Source organism: Haliotis asinina, chromosome 4 (genome assembly GCF_037392515.1).
Source record: "Haliotis asinina isolate JCU_RB_2024 chromosome 4, JCU_Hal_asi_v2, whole genome shotgun sequence".
Taxonomy (NCBI): domain Eukaryota; kingdom Metazoa; phylum Mollusca; class Gastropoda; order Lepetellida; family Haliotidae; genus Haliotis; species Haliotis asinina.
In genome coordinates this window covers 52,078,811-52,095,754 of record NC_090283.1, presented here as the reverse complement: position 1 = coordinate 52,095,754, position 16,944 = coordinate 52,078,811, and the positions used below count along the sequence as shown (strand labels likewise).

The window sequence follows — 16,944 nt, the reverse complement described above, 5'->3', positions numbered from 1 at the left end:
GGTCGTTTGTGAAGGCAACAGTTTATTGTCTTTATATTCTCATAATACATGATCATGAAGGCAACTATCTTTAATTATCATGTCCTCATAATACAAGATCGCTTGTGAAGGCAACTATCTTAGATTTTCTCATTCTCTTTCAAAAAGGTCGTTAGTGAAGACAAACTATATTGTATGCTATCACACTGTCTGTGTCACAGTCCCTGAACTGCATTATTCTCCTACTGCCTAGCGCTCACTGCCATGCTAAAGGCTTCAATGAAGCTAGTCCAGATTTCCCCAAGTTTTGAATCTCTGGTCTTCCTGGGGCTCCTTTTCAGTTTAAATGGGTTTCTTTGTAACTATCCAAGGTATATTCAGAGACTTAGCGTTAGTCTAACTGTCAAATTGTCATAATTCAATGAACGTCTATAGACGTCTCGTTTGTATACTCGTAAAGGACAAGGTCGTTAAGACGGCAGCTACCGTATATGTTCGTATTCAAGTAACATAAAGTCGTTTGTGAAGGCAACAATTTCACATTGTCGTAATATCTTAATATAAGGTTGATTGTGAAGACAATTATCTTATATTGTCGTACTGAATTATCTTTTGTGTCCTATTATCTAAAACAAGGCCGTCTTGGAATAGAGTCAGCTTTTGTTGCCATAGTAGCACGCAAACTCATCTATGACGGAACCTCGCCTTCATATCCACAGCATATGCATGAGTGAGTGAGTGTTGTTTACAATGTACCCAACAACTATAGACCCGTGAAGGTCCGGGTAGAATAGGCCTTCACCAACCCATGCTTGCCACAAAAGGTGACCCGGCTTGTAGTAGAGGCGACCAACGGGATCAGGTGCTCAGGCTCGCTGACTTGGTTGGCACATGCCATTGGTTCCAAATTGCGCAGATCAGTGCTCATAATGTTTAACACTGGATTGTGTGGTCCAGACTCGATTATTTACAGACTGCCGATATACAGTGATTCATTATGTACCTTGCTTATGTAGCATCTAGGGTCTGGTAGTTATTATAAGGATTATCGCGCGTATTTCTATATCTTTGTACCTTTTATGTTTATATTTATAGTTTATAGAATATTGCCACTGTTCCTCCATGGAATGCTATGCAATAAAACATCTTATTTTATCTTATCTTATCCATACATCTGTACCATTGCTGAGTGCGGCGTAAAACTAAACTCACATAACGACGGCCCTAAAACAGCGGAGCTTTGACCTGACAACCTTGTGGTTCAAAACATAAATAACAATCCTTGCCCTTTCGGCGCATGGCATTCCCAAGCGGAAGAAGTCGTTAAAATGAGTAATAACATTCTTTGCCAATTATAAAGGTCATAACACTCCGTTGTAAGATGTATGTATAATTTGCAAATTACATCGCCGTACCCATGAGTGCTTCTCGCGGAGACGACATTGAAATGAACAGCTCCAGACGGCAACACTCTTCATCAACTTACACTTGTCCAAAATAAATTGAAATCCCTACTGCAAGATTATCTTGAGGCTGAGGAAAAAAACATCACAAGCAAATAAATTTGGCTTCACTCGCCGCCTACTCTCTGTATCTATTTTAACTCATCTTCGGCGATGGTTGTATACAAACACGACGTGATGATGCCTGACCCCTCCCCCTGCTCCCCTCCCACCTCACGTGGCCACATTCAGCTCAGAAAGTCTTATCGCTCACCTCATCATCCAAACTTTGCGCACCTGCTAAAATTTCCCAATTTTCTTAAACCGCGTACGATGCGACCCGCCTACCATGCAGTCCCTTGAAGATAAAACGAGTGCTTGACCCTCTCAAACACAGCCTCCCCATCCTTACTCCCCCTCACCACCACCTCCACCCCACATCCAGGCTCCCCCTCCGAGGCTACTGTAAACGATGCCGTACTGATCCTTGACAAGACGGCTCTGCAAGGGGTTCCTGTTTTCACGGTAAATTAATGATTGCGGCAATGGTTGGAATTGGTGAAAGTCTTAACTGTTTGGGGATTAATCATCCTGGGCAGGACGCCCCGAGTAGGTCAGCAGGATGCATTTCTGGGTTAAAACGTTAATTGGTGATCGAGACGCGGTTAGTCTTAAGGTTGTTTAATAACGCTGCCTGTGATGGAGATTGTCACGTCAACAGCTAAGTGAGTGAGTGTTTGGATCCGGAAAACCGAAAGCTAAAAGTAACAACTTGAACAAGAAGTACAAGGACAGAGTGACCCATACTGGTTTGTCGTATCTCTGAGTTACTATAGATCATACAATAATGACTCGTTACTGAGTCGTTAGGGGTTCATACAAGATCAGGTGCATTTAGGCTATGAAATGAACATATTTTGCCGAAAACAAACGGCTCATAAATAATAATTATAGAACATAACGAAAAGGACTTTTTTTCATTTTCAATCTAGACTTACCACATCCATGTATTACCGACCTGCATGGGCTTTCTAGCATTTACACAGTAATTCTAACAGGCCTTTGTCAGTATTTTGACGGTATTTCAACAGGACTTCAACAATACTGCATTATTACTGTGAGTGAGTGTGATTTTACGCCGATTTTAGCAACGTCCCAGCAATGTTACGGTCTGGGACACCAGTAATAGGCTAAATTCACACACTGTACCGGGAATCGAACCCGGGTCTTCGGCTTGAAGAGCCAACGCCAACCACTAGGCTACCCAACCGCCAGGTTTTAAATGTACTACAGCAGTCTTTCAACAGTACTTCAACATGACTTCAACAATATTTCAAAGTAATTCAACAGTATCTCAAAAGAATTCCAACAGGCCATCACCAATATTCTAACAGTACATTAACAGTATTTAAACTGTACGTCAGCCCCCATTGCCTATAGCTGAGACTAGAAAAGCGGATTATAAACGTTACCAACTTGTCACCCAAGGACACGGCCATGGTTCACACAGACCTTAACAATAATCTATGTAAGTACGGGATTCGACCCTCCAGAGGTTGATCTGTTCAGCCTAAGGGTGGAACTCACCCAACTGAGATACCCGGGGTAAATCAACCAAAACAAAGGAGTCAATGTCAACAAGTCCACGCAACCCACAGACGAAACCAGTCACAAATCGAATCATCAGGGCAGGTGACCATTATGGACCAGCCTCTTACAGTCTTAAGCGTCTGAGAGAAAGTTCACTGTTCAAGTATTTATCACCACTGTCCCATTCAGGGTATGGCTTATCCGTGCTTGTCGTAATAGGCAAATAACGGGATCTGGCTGTTAGACTCGATGACTTGGATGACGGGTGTAATTGTATCGAAATTGTAAAGATCAAGGTCATTATGTCATAGGATCATCTGGTTCAACCTTTTTCAAGGCCAGCCTGGATTACAGTTCGGGTATTGCTGATTTCGACGTTGCGCAACCAACTAACTATGAGCCAATGCGCTGTTGCTATTTCCGCTTTTTACACTATCTGCAAGTATGCTTCCGGTAAGTGTTTAATCCAAAAAAAAGTAACTCTCACAAACAAGTTTGATAAACATCTGTTTTACACTATGAGACCACTCACACAAAACCTGATAAAAATATATGATGAAATATTAACCAAATTCACTGTTGGGAAACAATTTAATCTCCAACGCTTTTAAAATATTATTTATATTTTTTTCAATTGTATATGCCAAAGTTAATTATAACGGGGGAATTGCCATAAAATGTGACTCTGCTTTGTTGTAAGAGGGGACTAAAGGGATCGGGTTGTCAAGCTCGCTGACTTGGTGGATCACTGGATTGTCTGATCCAGACTCGATTATTCACAGTCCCCAATATAGCTGGAATATTGTTGAGTGTGGCGTGAACCTAAACTCACTCATTAACTATAGCAGGTGGATGTCATGTTAACGAACTTTGCAGCCCTAGGTTTGTTTTGTTTGATATCGCAGCCATATAACGGTGGTCTGTAAATAATTGAGTTTGGACCAGAAAATCCAATGACTGACATCATAAGCATCAATCTACACAACTGGGATAAGATGACATGTGTCAACCACGTCAGCGTGTCTTTCGGGCGGTGTTCGATTCCACACATGGGTTTTGACTTTATTCTTGTTTGAAATATCATTTCTTTTGCAAACAGTTGATGGCTGACCCTTATTTCGGTTGACTGGACTATAGCATTAGACTGTTATTATCTGCCATCTGTTCAAAAGTGTAATAAGGTGATTATCAGGCTCACAGGCAAGCGTCCTGTTTTAGATGTTATGGAGTGATGTCCCTTTGTCATGCCAGGACACACAGGTTCTGGGGGTCGATCCTGTCAGAAACCAACACATTCTCCAGTTCACATCCCGATAGATCTCACTCTTAAACATATCTGGTACGTCACGAAGTGGATGAAACATTGAAATACTTACTCACTGAAAAAAACTACGAAAACAGTGTGTATACATGTCCTGATTGTGCGCCACGTCCATATAGAGGTCGTCACTATGCCGGTCACTTTATCGGCGTGCTGTCGGTTTCCTCCTCAGCGTCCTGGGAAAAGTGCAATTCACTAGGCTAACAGTCACATCGCCATCCCATGCTACCCGGTACCCATTCACGGGAGATCGTAGTTATAGTTCAAAGTCCCTTTCAAACCCGGTAAGCATAAATCTCAAAACTAATAAGGTACACTGGGTTAACAGAAGCTTCACCTTCCCATTCTTCCGGGTACCCCTCCACGGCTGGGAGATCATAGTTATAGTTCAAAGTTCCTTTCCATCCCGGTAAGTATAACACGCAAGCCACCTCCGAGGCACACTGGATTAACAGTCATATCACCATCCCATCCTAACGGGTACCCTTTCACGGCCGGGAGATCGTAGTTATAGTACACTTTCCTAAGATGACAAAAAATGCGTGTCGGTGCAGCACCGTGGCTCATGAAACTCTCGGAAGGACCGAAGACAGATCCTACCCAAAGCCTCCCCTTCATCAACACTGCTTATAAGTCTGGCAGAAAACCTTCCCTGACGGTGTTTGGTCACTTTACTCAAAAACTGCAAGTACGAACGCTTTCTAATTTGGCATGATGCATTATAATTGTTCTACCGTTTAGAATTATTAATTTCATGACATATGAGTTTAGAATAAAAAAAACTTGTACAACTATCATTAAAATATTCACATAGTTAACAGCATTTGTATTTGTTACGAGGTAGGGATGCAGACAGAGAAACAGCCAAGTGTGCAATAAAGGCTCAGTATAAACTGGCGGGCAAAAGAAAGTATAGGTTTTTAATAATATTACATTTTGTACATTTGTGACAAAATGTGATGACAGTTTGTATAATAATGACTGCCTAAGTTCCCAGTTATGGTTTCTATTGCCAAAACGCAACTTCTGGTCGTTATTCTGGAAAAATTCAAGAAAATGGTAAAACATGTACAGAAGTCCAATTTCATGAAATGCTCGTGCAGGAGTTCAGTATAAATTGACTTCTCCGATGCTGCAATATCACAGCAACTGAAAACACACAAAAAGGATGCCACGTTTGACCCAGGAAGAAAGAGAGCGAGCTGTTGGAATGGCACAGATGGGAGCAACACATGTGCAAATTGCGAGGACTTTCCATTGCTCACCCCTGACAGTGTGAAGACTTATGGGACCACTTGGACAGACAAATTAGACTTCGGAGACCTGTTCCACATGATCGTCAAGAGTTGCAACGCGCACTTACAGAAGAATGGCAACGGATACCTAATGACGTCATCAGACGATTGACTACGTCAATGAGGAGACGTATCCGAGCCTGTATTGACGTGGCAGGAGGTCATACACATTACTGACAGTGACCATGCTTCATTGTAGTGTGCTACTGACATTTGGTGTAACGAGAGAATTTTAACAAAATGTGCTAATTCAACCCTTGTGTGTTTACTGAGCCATTATGACATAAATGCAAACATAAAAGTTTTCTGTTTTATGTTGAGAATATCATTAAACATCACTGAATCCGATAAAATAATATAAACTGAACTATTTTCGTTTGTCTTTGTTTTATGTGTTGTGAAAGTGTACCTATACTTTCTTTTGCCCGCCAGTTTAGATGTTCCTCTCTTTGCACCCTCCCTCGTAACAAATAGTGCACTGTCAGTTTGGTTGTCAGTTTCCGGGTAGAGCCAACAAACACCATCACGAAAAGCTTTCTGCCATATTACTCTCCATAATTTGTAGCTATAGGGGCGGTGGAGAAGTCCAATGATTAAAGCGTTCGTGTGTCACGCCAAAAGCCCGGGTTCGATTCCCCACATGGGTACAATGTGTGAAACACCCATTTCTGACGTCTTATATTGCAGGAATAGTGCTAAAAGTGGCGTGAAACCCATCACACTCACTCCCTTGATTTGTGACCCGAACATTATGTACATGACCAAATACCATTCTCTACCTACAGCACAGAATCTGAAGCGAATAAATCACTTCATGTTTTGATCATGCAGCGTGAATTTTCTGACACTGGCGTTTAAAAATGATTCCTTTTCTATCAACATATCCCTTTTGCTTCCCTCAAAGAACAATTTCGATATATCTTGAAACAGTTTACCAAACTTCACTCTGAGTTAATCGCGAAAGATGTCATGATAGCATTGGAGAACACGCGCTCTCGAAGACAAGAACGTTTAGCAGATAAGAACAAATGTTGGGGGTGATTAATAAAACATGCACCGGAACAACTGATGTACACTGTAGCATCAACAGATAGTAGTCTGCACAAAAAATGGCGAATTCCACAAACGACTTCACTAACTTTGGCCATGATAAGGTCTCGCTTTCCTCTCAGATTGTTTTGACGTTAGTTGACAGGAAACAGTTTTAACGAGTTGTCACAAGTTGTTTCAGTTAATTAAACACTGCTGAGGAACAATGGACGGGCATGGTGGATTTAACGTTTCGCTGAACGGTCTTACCATTAAGATCCCTGTGAAATAATACTCGAGACGAGTGAGTGAGTATGGTTCTACGCCGCTTTTAGCAATATTCCAGCAATATCAGGGTGGGGGACACCAGAAATGGGTTTCACATAATGCACCTATGTGGGGAATCGAATCCGGATCTTCGGGATTGACGAGCGGACGCTTTAATCACTGGGCTGTCCTGCCGTCCACATGAGATAAGAAAAACACCAAATAAGATCCGCACATGTTTTGCCGATTATCTGTTATATCTCAGAACAACTGTACGGCAGTAAGCATCTGAACCCATAGTGACCCAAACGTATCCGTGAAAGTTATTGATCTTCAATAACCCATGCTTTGTAAGAGGCGACTAACGGGATAAGGTGGTCAGGCTCGTTGACTTGGCTGACACATGTCATCGGTTCCCAGTTGTGCAGATCGATGCTCCTGCTGTTGATTACTGGGCCTAGATTTTCGAAGCTCTCTTAGCGCTAAGATAGTCGTAACTTAATGTTAATGTAAGGCACCTACGACTATCTCAGCGCTGTGAGAGCTTCGAAAATCTAGGCCCTGGATTGTCTGGTCCAGACTCCTTTACTTACCGACCGCGGCGTAAAACTAAACTCACCTCACTCACTCACTCACTCACTCAAGAAGTTAAAGATGTTAAAAAAGAATGGAATGTTTCTCCGAAGGGAGAGATCGGCTTTCCAAGACGTATTATTTGTGCCTAGGTGTTGCCAACAATTGTAATGATTACTTACATTGTATGAAACAATGTCTCTAAACACAGGCGTACCTTTGTAGAATTGCCGATTATAAGACTAGAAAGAAACTTTAATGCAATGCTTTATCATTCGGGATAATTCGTGCACTGTAGTGCCTATAAATGTAAACACAATATCCTGTTTGCGATACGATTAGCCTCGTGTATACAGCGTGCTTGTGAAAGAAAATATGTAAGTATTTGTAATAGCCTTTACTGTGGAAACAAACGAATCTCTCCCAGATAACCCATGAAACTCCACTATCGGAAGTTGTGAATGTATTCATTCATGTTTGGGAAATTTGTTTCCCTAATACATAAACCTTATTTTAATAAACACCTTGTTTTGTCATCATGAGATAATTATTTTTTCCGCTTTTACTGAGATCATTTGTTGAGAACTTCGCAAGTGGGATACGATGACCCGTTAATGAATTCAGTGAGCAGGCCCATCCGATCCCATCAGCCCCTTTCGACAGGCATGGGCTGCTGAAGACCAATTTTAACCTTGATCTTCACGAAATGTATGGTTCTTTGGGTTAGGTGGATGGTGGGGTTGTTGGTTATTTGGTTTTATTGACTGCATGTTAAACGAAGTACACAGATAATCCTAATCACAGATCAGCCCCATTGGTACACTGTGGCGTAATCAAGTCAGAACTGACACAGTAATTTTTAGTAACACGTTGGGTCGGGTTTTTTTAAAAAAAAAAAAAAAAAAAACATTTCCGCGGATTATCACAATAAAGTTCGGAACATCAAACCCCGAACGTAAAACCATTTCCGGTCACTGTGGGCATGCCCATGATCTACGTGGGTAATGTCCATGTACACGTTTGCATCAGTGAGTGAGTGAGTGAGTTTAGTTTTGCGCCACGCGGAGCAATATTCCAACGATACGACGGCGGTTTGAAAATAATCGAGTCTGGACCAGTCAATCCAGCGCTCAACAGTATGAACATCGATCCACACAACTGGGAATCCTGAATGCAATAACATGTTTCAACCAAGTCAGCGAACCTGACTACCAGGTCCCGTTAGTCGCCTCTTACGACAAGCATGAGTTTCTGAAGATCAATTCTAACCCGGATCGTCATGAGTAGTTCTATATGAAAGTTTTGGTGATGGCAAATCATCATACGGGAATGAACGTTTGTCTGATTTGAAGGATCTTTGAGAATTCGTGTTTCTTAGTCTGTTTGCAGTGAAAACATACAGCTGAATTTCACTGAAATTACAAAAGTAAATCAAATAAGGTAAAATTAACATTGCGAATTCCCATATTTCTACCTTGCCAACTGAACATTTAAATCTCACAGTTTTATTCAACTAAAAGAAACGATCACACTTTCCAAGCCCTGTTATTGGTTTGCATTACAAGGGGGTAAGCGCAGTAGTTGGAACAGGGAAACAAATGCACGTGCGGTACGTGATGCGTGTTAAGAAAAGAAACCTGCTCGGTGTTTCATGTGCATACCTCCTCGTGTTACAAACCAATAATAGCGATATGAAACTAGGATCGTCTGTTATACAACTTGTATCCTAAGTTGAGTACAAATCTGAGATTTAAATCTTCAGTTGGCGAGGTACAATTTTGAAGATTCATTTTGAAAATTCTTAATGTCACTTTATTCGACTTACTTTTTCGTTTAAAGTTTTCACTGCAAACAGACTATTAAATATCCTGATCTCCACACAGCTAAACTAAACCAAGGGTTTATGTGTAGGGCTTTAACGCAAAGTATGATTTCTGGCGTTGTTAGTTGCATCAATCACTGGTTTGAGTCTTTCAAGCTGCATGTAATAAGCATGAGTATATAAATATAGCAAAACTATTCCTGACGCCGAAGTTAAACAACAATGACAACAACAACAAACTAAAATTATGTGGCACATAAAAACTACCTTAAACCACAATTTGACGGTGGACATCATTAAGATACAGCGAGTCAAATTGGGTCTGTAATTATCGGTGTTGTTTCCCACGTTGAAAAGCGAGATTATTCTTCCAGCATATCTGTAGGATATTTTGCCCTAAGTACATATACTATTTCTGTATTTCCGTTCCTGCAAATGAAGCATGTATAGGTGTGTTTGTGTTTCAGGCAGAGCTGCAATAATCGGTGTTTTCTTCCAGAGATTTACAATCACCAGGGGCTTGTTTTATATCTTTGTTTGTTTGTTGTCTAACGCCACATGGCGATATTCCAGCTACAGGGGGGCTGTGTCCAAGTGATTGACATTAGACAAACCGGTGATTGATTGTATGAGTATCACTGAGGCAAGCCGATCCATTGGTCACCACTAACAACCACCACTAACGACCACCACTAACGCCCAGGGCTCCGTTTCACAAAGGGATCTTAACATTAAGACAACCGTAGACCAGGGTTAAAGTAATATAGTTATGACCACCTTAAAGTTAAGACAACCGTACACTGGGATTAAAGTAATAGAGTTACGTTCTCCTTAATGTTAAGACTGCCGTAGACCAAGGTTAACGTTTGGCAGTTACGACCGGCTAAGCGTTAAGACTACGTTAGACCAGGGTAAAACTATGAAAGTGACGACCATCTTTGCGCTAAGACTATCGTAGACCAGGGTTGAAGTAAGGGAGTTGCGTCCACTCGCTTCATGGAACATCCCTCAGTAACATACACCTCGACTAGACCTAAATTACACATGCATATTTCTTTTACGAACACGTAACTACATTTTAATTCACACGGAGCCCCAGTGGGTCTCCAGTTTCAGAATCTGAACCCGTGAAAGATGTAGACTTGCTTCACTTGGTATGTAGCATTGCATTTACGTCTGGCCTGGCAGGTATTGGGCGACAGTGAGCCCACGGGAAAGAGGGAAAGACAGTGAGTGAGTGGGTGTAGTTTTAAGCCGTACTCAGCAATATTCCAGCTATATGGCGGCCGTCTATAAATAATCAAGTCTGGCCCAGACAATCCAGTGATCAAGCATCAGTCTACCCAATTGGGACACGATATCACGTGTCAACCAAGTCAACGAGCTTGACCACCCGATCCCGTTACTCGCCTCTTAGGGCATGCATGGGTTACTGAAGATCAATTCTAACCTGCATCTGACAGAGGAAAGTTTTTACACAAGTACTTTTACACTTTCTTTGGCAGCAGGGGTATGTGTACCTTCACATATAAACATACAAAATATCTTGACTCTAATTCAACTGTACACGTCAATATAACCCGCATCTGAGAGAGGAAAGTCTTTACACAGGTACTCCTACACTACAATCAAACATTTTCTTTCGCTGCAGGGGTCTATGTAGCTTCACAAATACGCATACAAAATATCTTGACTCTAATTCAACTATGCACGTCAATTCCAACTCCAAATACCAGGATTGTGCGTTCATGTAATTATCGTGTGCCAGTTACCCCCTGGTGCCATCGTAGCAAACATCTCTTTGTTTATTCCAACCATCGAAACTGACAAAATTATGACAACCCAGAATAGTAACATTCTTCTCAGACTTGAAATATATATAGACGTTCAGAAAAGCGACTACTGGCATCGAAACGAACAGGAATGAACGTTTCAAATAACCAAACTTTCATTCAATAGCTAATCGCGTTCTGTGACCCGAAATTCATGTAGACAAAATCGGACTTTGGAGCGTCGACACGAACATGAATAATGTAACTATTCCAGGAACCGACACTACCTGAAGTAGTAACACACATTTTAGACTGGCGATCCATAAAAAAAACAAGTGGACAGTTAGGCTCACTGCGCATTGAAATGTAAAGGGATATCAAATTTCCATCACGAGCTGTAGAAATTCAAAGTGTTCCTGCATTACAACAACGGCTCCACTGTCTACAATGTAACTGCACATTACACTCTTTGCTTCAGCATGGATTAAGTATGGGTGTCCGATCATGAAATAGTCTGTCTGACAGTCCCTGAAACACATTATTCTCCCTACTGCCTGGCCCTCCTAGTTTGTCTCACAGTCCCTGAAACACATTATTCTCCCTACTGCCTGGTCCTCCTAGTTTGTCTGACAGTCCACGAACCACATTATTCTCCCTACTGCCTGGCCCTTCTTGTCTGTCTCACAGTCCCTGAAACACATTATTCTCCCTACTGCCTGGTCCTCCTAGATTGTCTGACAGTCCCTGAAACACATTATTCTCCCTACTGCCTGGCCCTTCTTGTCTGTCTCACAGTCCCTGAAACACATTATTCTCCCTACTGCCTGGCCCTCCTAGTTTGTCTGACAGTCCCTGAAACACATTATTCTCCCTACTGCCTGGTCCTCCTAGTTTGTCTGACAGTCCCTGAAACACATTATTCTCCCTACTGCCTGGTCCTCCTAGATTGTCTCACAGTCCCTGAAACACATTATTCTCCCTACTGCCTGGTCCTCCTAGTTTGTCTGACAGTCCCTGAAACACATTATTCTCCCTACTGCCTGGTCCTCCTAGTCTGTCTGACAGTCCCTGAGCCACGTTATTCTCCCTACTGCCTGGTCCTCCTAGACTGTCTCACTGTCCACGAACCACATTATTCTCCCTACTGCCTGGCCCTTCTTGTCTGTCTGACAGTCCCTGAACCACATTATTTTCCCTCCTTTTTTCATTATATAGGAATTGTTTGTTGCTGTCACAATTATATATATTCATAGACAGAGCGTTAGTCTAGATCGGGACAGCGTGACATCACCCTCGAGCTTATCCAACGAATTTGCTTAACATGCTATCTGGTTTCAAATGTTCGTGATTTTACAGAATTTACAGATAGGAATCTGTTTCTAAATTATATGTGCATCCATTTCCATGGCATATCCTGCACCCTCTAAGTTTGTCCCGAGATTCGAAACCGTTGGTGTATATACAGTAATTAGTATTTATATGTCTGTGTATCCAAGGAAACTGATCCTGCCAATTTCTTGAGAGTTTATCTCCTTATAGCCTGTCTTTCTCGTTTCTATAAACACCTCCATCCCTCAACATCCTCCCTCTACCCCATCCCCCAACGCTACAAGTCCCTCACCCCCATTAAGACATGTACTAGATTTACCACGAGTCCTCAGGTGCACTAAATTCCACTGACAAGTTTTCTTACACTGAAATCTATCTTTGCGATTTAAGTATTTGGTTATTCACAACTTTAACCAATCCTGTTAATTAAGAAGCGGAAAGTAGTGTAGGACGCGTGTAGAACGGCCTCGTCTACTCGCCTTAGCGCGGCTGTAGTAAAACCTGTATATGGACATACACAGTCTCTGTACCAGTGGTAACAGCTGAAGCCTATCCCCATAACATATACACGCATACCGTCGTTTCCAATAACGTTTTAAGGGCAAGACAGTGTGATTTCTTTTAAATTAAATTCCGGGATAATTTTGAAAACCAGTGTATGGGCTGTCGGTATTTTGATAACCCTACAGGGATTTGACGTTACTTAGGGATATTCGTATCCCATGGTTAAAGGTTGAGTGAATTTAGTTTCACGCTGCTGTTAGCAATGTTCCAACAATACCACGGAGACGCCACAAATGGCCTCATACATTGTGCCCAACTGTTGAACCGAACCCAGACCTCAGACGTAACGAACGAGCACTTTATCCTCTTGACTACCCCACCATCTCTTCTTAGGGGTTTAATAAATGAGTACTACTTGGCTGGTGGAGTTTCGTCGAATTCTTTGCGTATCCTGTCGCATGGATTCTGTCACGGGCTCTTGTCGTCGACATTACAGGGTGCGGTATCAAAGAACATTCCCTCCCAGACCCTATACGTTAAATGTCGAATTTATGTTAAATAACATCATTTATGTCATAAGAAGAATCTGAATACTTTCTGTTTGTTGGTTGGATGGTTTTGTTTAACTTCGCACAAAATAACATGCACGCTGCATTGGACGACCTGCAAGCATTCAAGCCAGGACCAGACAATCCAGTGACAGATATCATGAACAAAGCAAAGGCAATTATTCTAAACCAACCAATACCTAGCAACCAAAGCTCAGCTGCGCAAAGCGATCTTAGTGCCAAGATGAGCGTAACTCCCTTTTTAACTCATGCGTAAGTTGTTTGTAGCGCTAAGATCGCTGTGCAATAAGCATAAGTCATCGCTTGCGACCAGCATGGGTTTGCTGTGAACCAGGGCCCTATGGTACAAAACAGCCTGAGCGCTAAGACTGCCTTAGGTCTATGTTAAGGTATGTTAAAGAATGGGGGTTACGGTCACCTTAGCGCTAAAATCGCTTTGTACAACGACACCCAGGGGCTCATTTTACGAAACAAGCCTTTGCCTGCATTAACACGTCGAGGGGCATTAGAAATGACCTTCGCACATTGTCCTATTCACGGAATCGAACTCAAACCGTCAACTCAACTCGAACACTTTAACAATGAGGCTGCAATATCATCATACGCAGTAAAACGGAATTTCAACGGTTAAAAGGGCGATACGGCTTTTGGAGCGTTTTAAACAATACAAGGGTAAGTGGCTCAAGTCATAAACCTTCGCCTTTGAAGTAAAAATCAACGGTATTGACATCTTATGAATCTGGGATTCGAACTCACGGTCGTAAGGAATACGCTTCTGGAACGATAACAAAATATCTGAAAGGGTAAAGATTACGAGTGGTGTTAACAAGACTCCCCGCTTGGGGTCGAGCGGTTATGTTAACCAATTTTGGCTGACTGCCAACGTAGCGTTACGCTTGTTCAGGTTCGTGTGTAGCACGAAATGCCGCGTCCAGATTCCGACTTCCGGTAAAAAAATACACACGGTTTTACGAAAAGTCTACTATCGATAACATACGGACACCGAGAGACCAGTTGAACATCTTTGAACAATCTGAACATCTGTACCGTTCGGATGCTGAACCCGAGTCGAATCGGGCCCTGTACTCCAATTTCATGTTTCTCTGCGTGAGGACTTATATCGAATTGAAGTGAAAGTTTAAATTAATTAATTATGATTTAAAGTCAGTCAGTATTTCAGTACTGCCACTGAGACAGAGATGTGTCATCCTGTTCTTTTTTTTTTTTTTTGACTTCATAATCCCCCCACTCCCACCCATCTCATAACAAGAAGAAAGCTGTTTTGTTTGGAATTCAAAACTTTCTCCAAAATACACAAATTTCGGCCGGTATAAGATCAACGTTTCAGTTGAGTTGCCATGGATTATGAGCGTCCTTTTTGTCTCTGGTCTACATTTTGATACTCTGAAATTTGTAGTATTTGATTTTCCCAATCGGCCACTCTATGCAATCAACTGAAAATGCGATGCTCGTTTTGAGAACCATTCAGCCCTGTTATTCATAAGACGACGGAGGCGAGAACTGTAGAGATGTGAAGGAAGGCACTGAACCCGACCACATGAACCACTAGGCTACCCAAATCTAACATGAACTGAAATTGAATCTTGGGCAATGATAATTAGAGCACAACCTTGCCAGTGATCAACAGCATGAGCATCGATCTACGCAGCGGGGACACGATGACATGTGTCAACCAAGTCAGCGAGCCTGACCACCCGATCTCGTTTAGTCGCCTCTTAAGACATGCATGGGCTAAGATGATTTGCACAAGTATCCAAATCAATCATTATTAATTCATATCACGATTTCTAGATTGCGTAACCAATAATGAACGAGCTGTCCCAGTAAAGCGAGTTGTCCCAGTAAAGCGAGTTGTCCCAGTAAAGCGAGTTGTCCCGCATAAGTACACATACATCTTTTAAGGATAGATACCACACATATACCTGGTCATACGCAATTCAGTACAGTCTTGGAGCAAGGCTAGGAATATGGTGACAGCCGTATGAGTGAAAACATAAAAATGAAATAATAAAAAATCCATATGTTAAGCTATATCTATGTTGACTAGCCGAGAATTCATATGGAAAGCATGTTCAGTTCTGATAATGTTCCGTTAACTAGATAAGATTCGTCATTGCATCATCTTGAATCACTCGGTGCGATTACATATTGTTCAGTTGATCTGAGTATTATGGAACGCAGTAGTCTAGCCCTGTTTAGGTGGGATATCATAATATTGACAATTACCAAAGATTTTTTTGTTATTATTTTGGGGTTTTTATCATGATCTCTTTAATAGTATTTCTGGATATTCCAGGTTACATTTTAACTGAGTCTTGATGACAACTTCCACTATCAAAAGACGCTCTTTAAAAAACTAACGTCATTAATGTTATGGTAGATTCTAGTACTCATAAATGTCTCTGAAATATATAGTAAACAATACATTTCTCTCTTAAAGAAACCGTTTTAATGAACACGTTCTTAATAATTGACAGAATATTGACCTGCAAGTTATTTTTCAAAATCTGGATCGGTTATGATCAAATCAAATGCAGATGCCAATTAATCCTACAATCCCCTGTCAATATATCTCAGAGCATCATCGCGGGCAGAGAGCGCAACACGTTGCTTTAAACCCCCTGCAAGAAATTCTAAAAACACGTCATCGTTAAAATATTTGAAAGAAAAAAGATAATCTCTCTCAGATCTTACCTTCGAGCTCCTCCCTCTCCTCACGGGACATGGACATGGTGACTTAGGGAAGCTACAGTTTGGAGAAAAACGGGAATGGGGTCTAAATTTCCTCACACTGGGACCGAAAAGCGTCTACAACACTCTGAGCATGTTCCACCAAGTCTCCCTTGCTAGACACTAAATCCCATTCCTTGCTAAACACCAGGCGCATGACACGGACTTTTCAGTTGGATGGACGAGTCCAAATCAACGGGAGGGTCAATGGACTTAAAATTTATGAAAATCAAAATTTAATCACAAAATTTTCAATAAAGGATCATAAACCGAGAAGAATTAATCTTTAGGGTGTCTGTATACATATAATCAACAATATTTAGTAAAAAAATAACGTTATTCCAAAATGTAGACGCAGTTATATGTTTTCCATTCAAGGAACTGACCTGTCACCCCTCGCCGAAAATGGACCGGTCTAAGAACGAGGTCTCTAGATAAACCAAGTTAGATGAGAAGAGGACGGGAGGATGATACTGAACGGGGGATTAGTTGTGGGGGTGGGGAGATGAGTTTGACAGGTCTGGGTGATCAAGAATCCCGCTACCAATCCAGATTTAAGGAACGCCGGGGGCATGCAGCCGCTGCACTTCATTGCGGAATTCCACTGGATGACATGGGGCGATAAACCCCAGAAGTATGAACTTGAGCAGATTTTAATCACCTATAAGTTTAATAGTATGCAGACTTTACACATTAATGAC

The 16,944-nt window shown here is 41.7% G+C and overlaps 1 protein-coding gene across 1 annotated transcript in view; it reads right to left on the bottom strand.

Moving 5' to 3' along the window:
* Window positions 1-16,659, bottom strand: part of LOC137281665 (myosin essential light chain, striated adductor muscle-like) — a 47,440-nt gene extending 30,781 nt beyond the window's left edge. The window contains exon 1 of the mRNA XM_067813051.1: window positions 16,208-16,659. Coding sequence (XP_067669152.1) covers window positions 16,208-16,244 — 37 coding nt within the window. The 5' untranslated portion in view covers window positions 16,245-16,659. The remainder of the gene's footprint in view (window positions 1-16,207) is intronic.
* Between the last annotated feature and the right edge of the window lie 285 nt (window positions 16,660-16,944).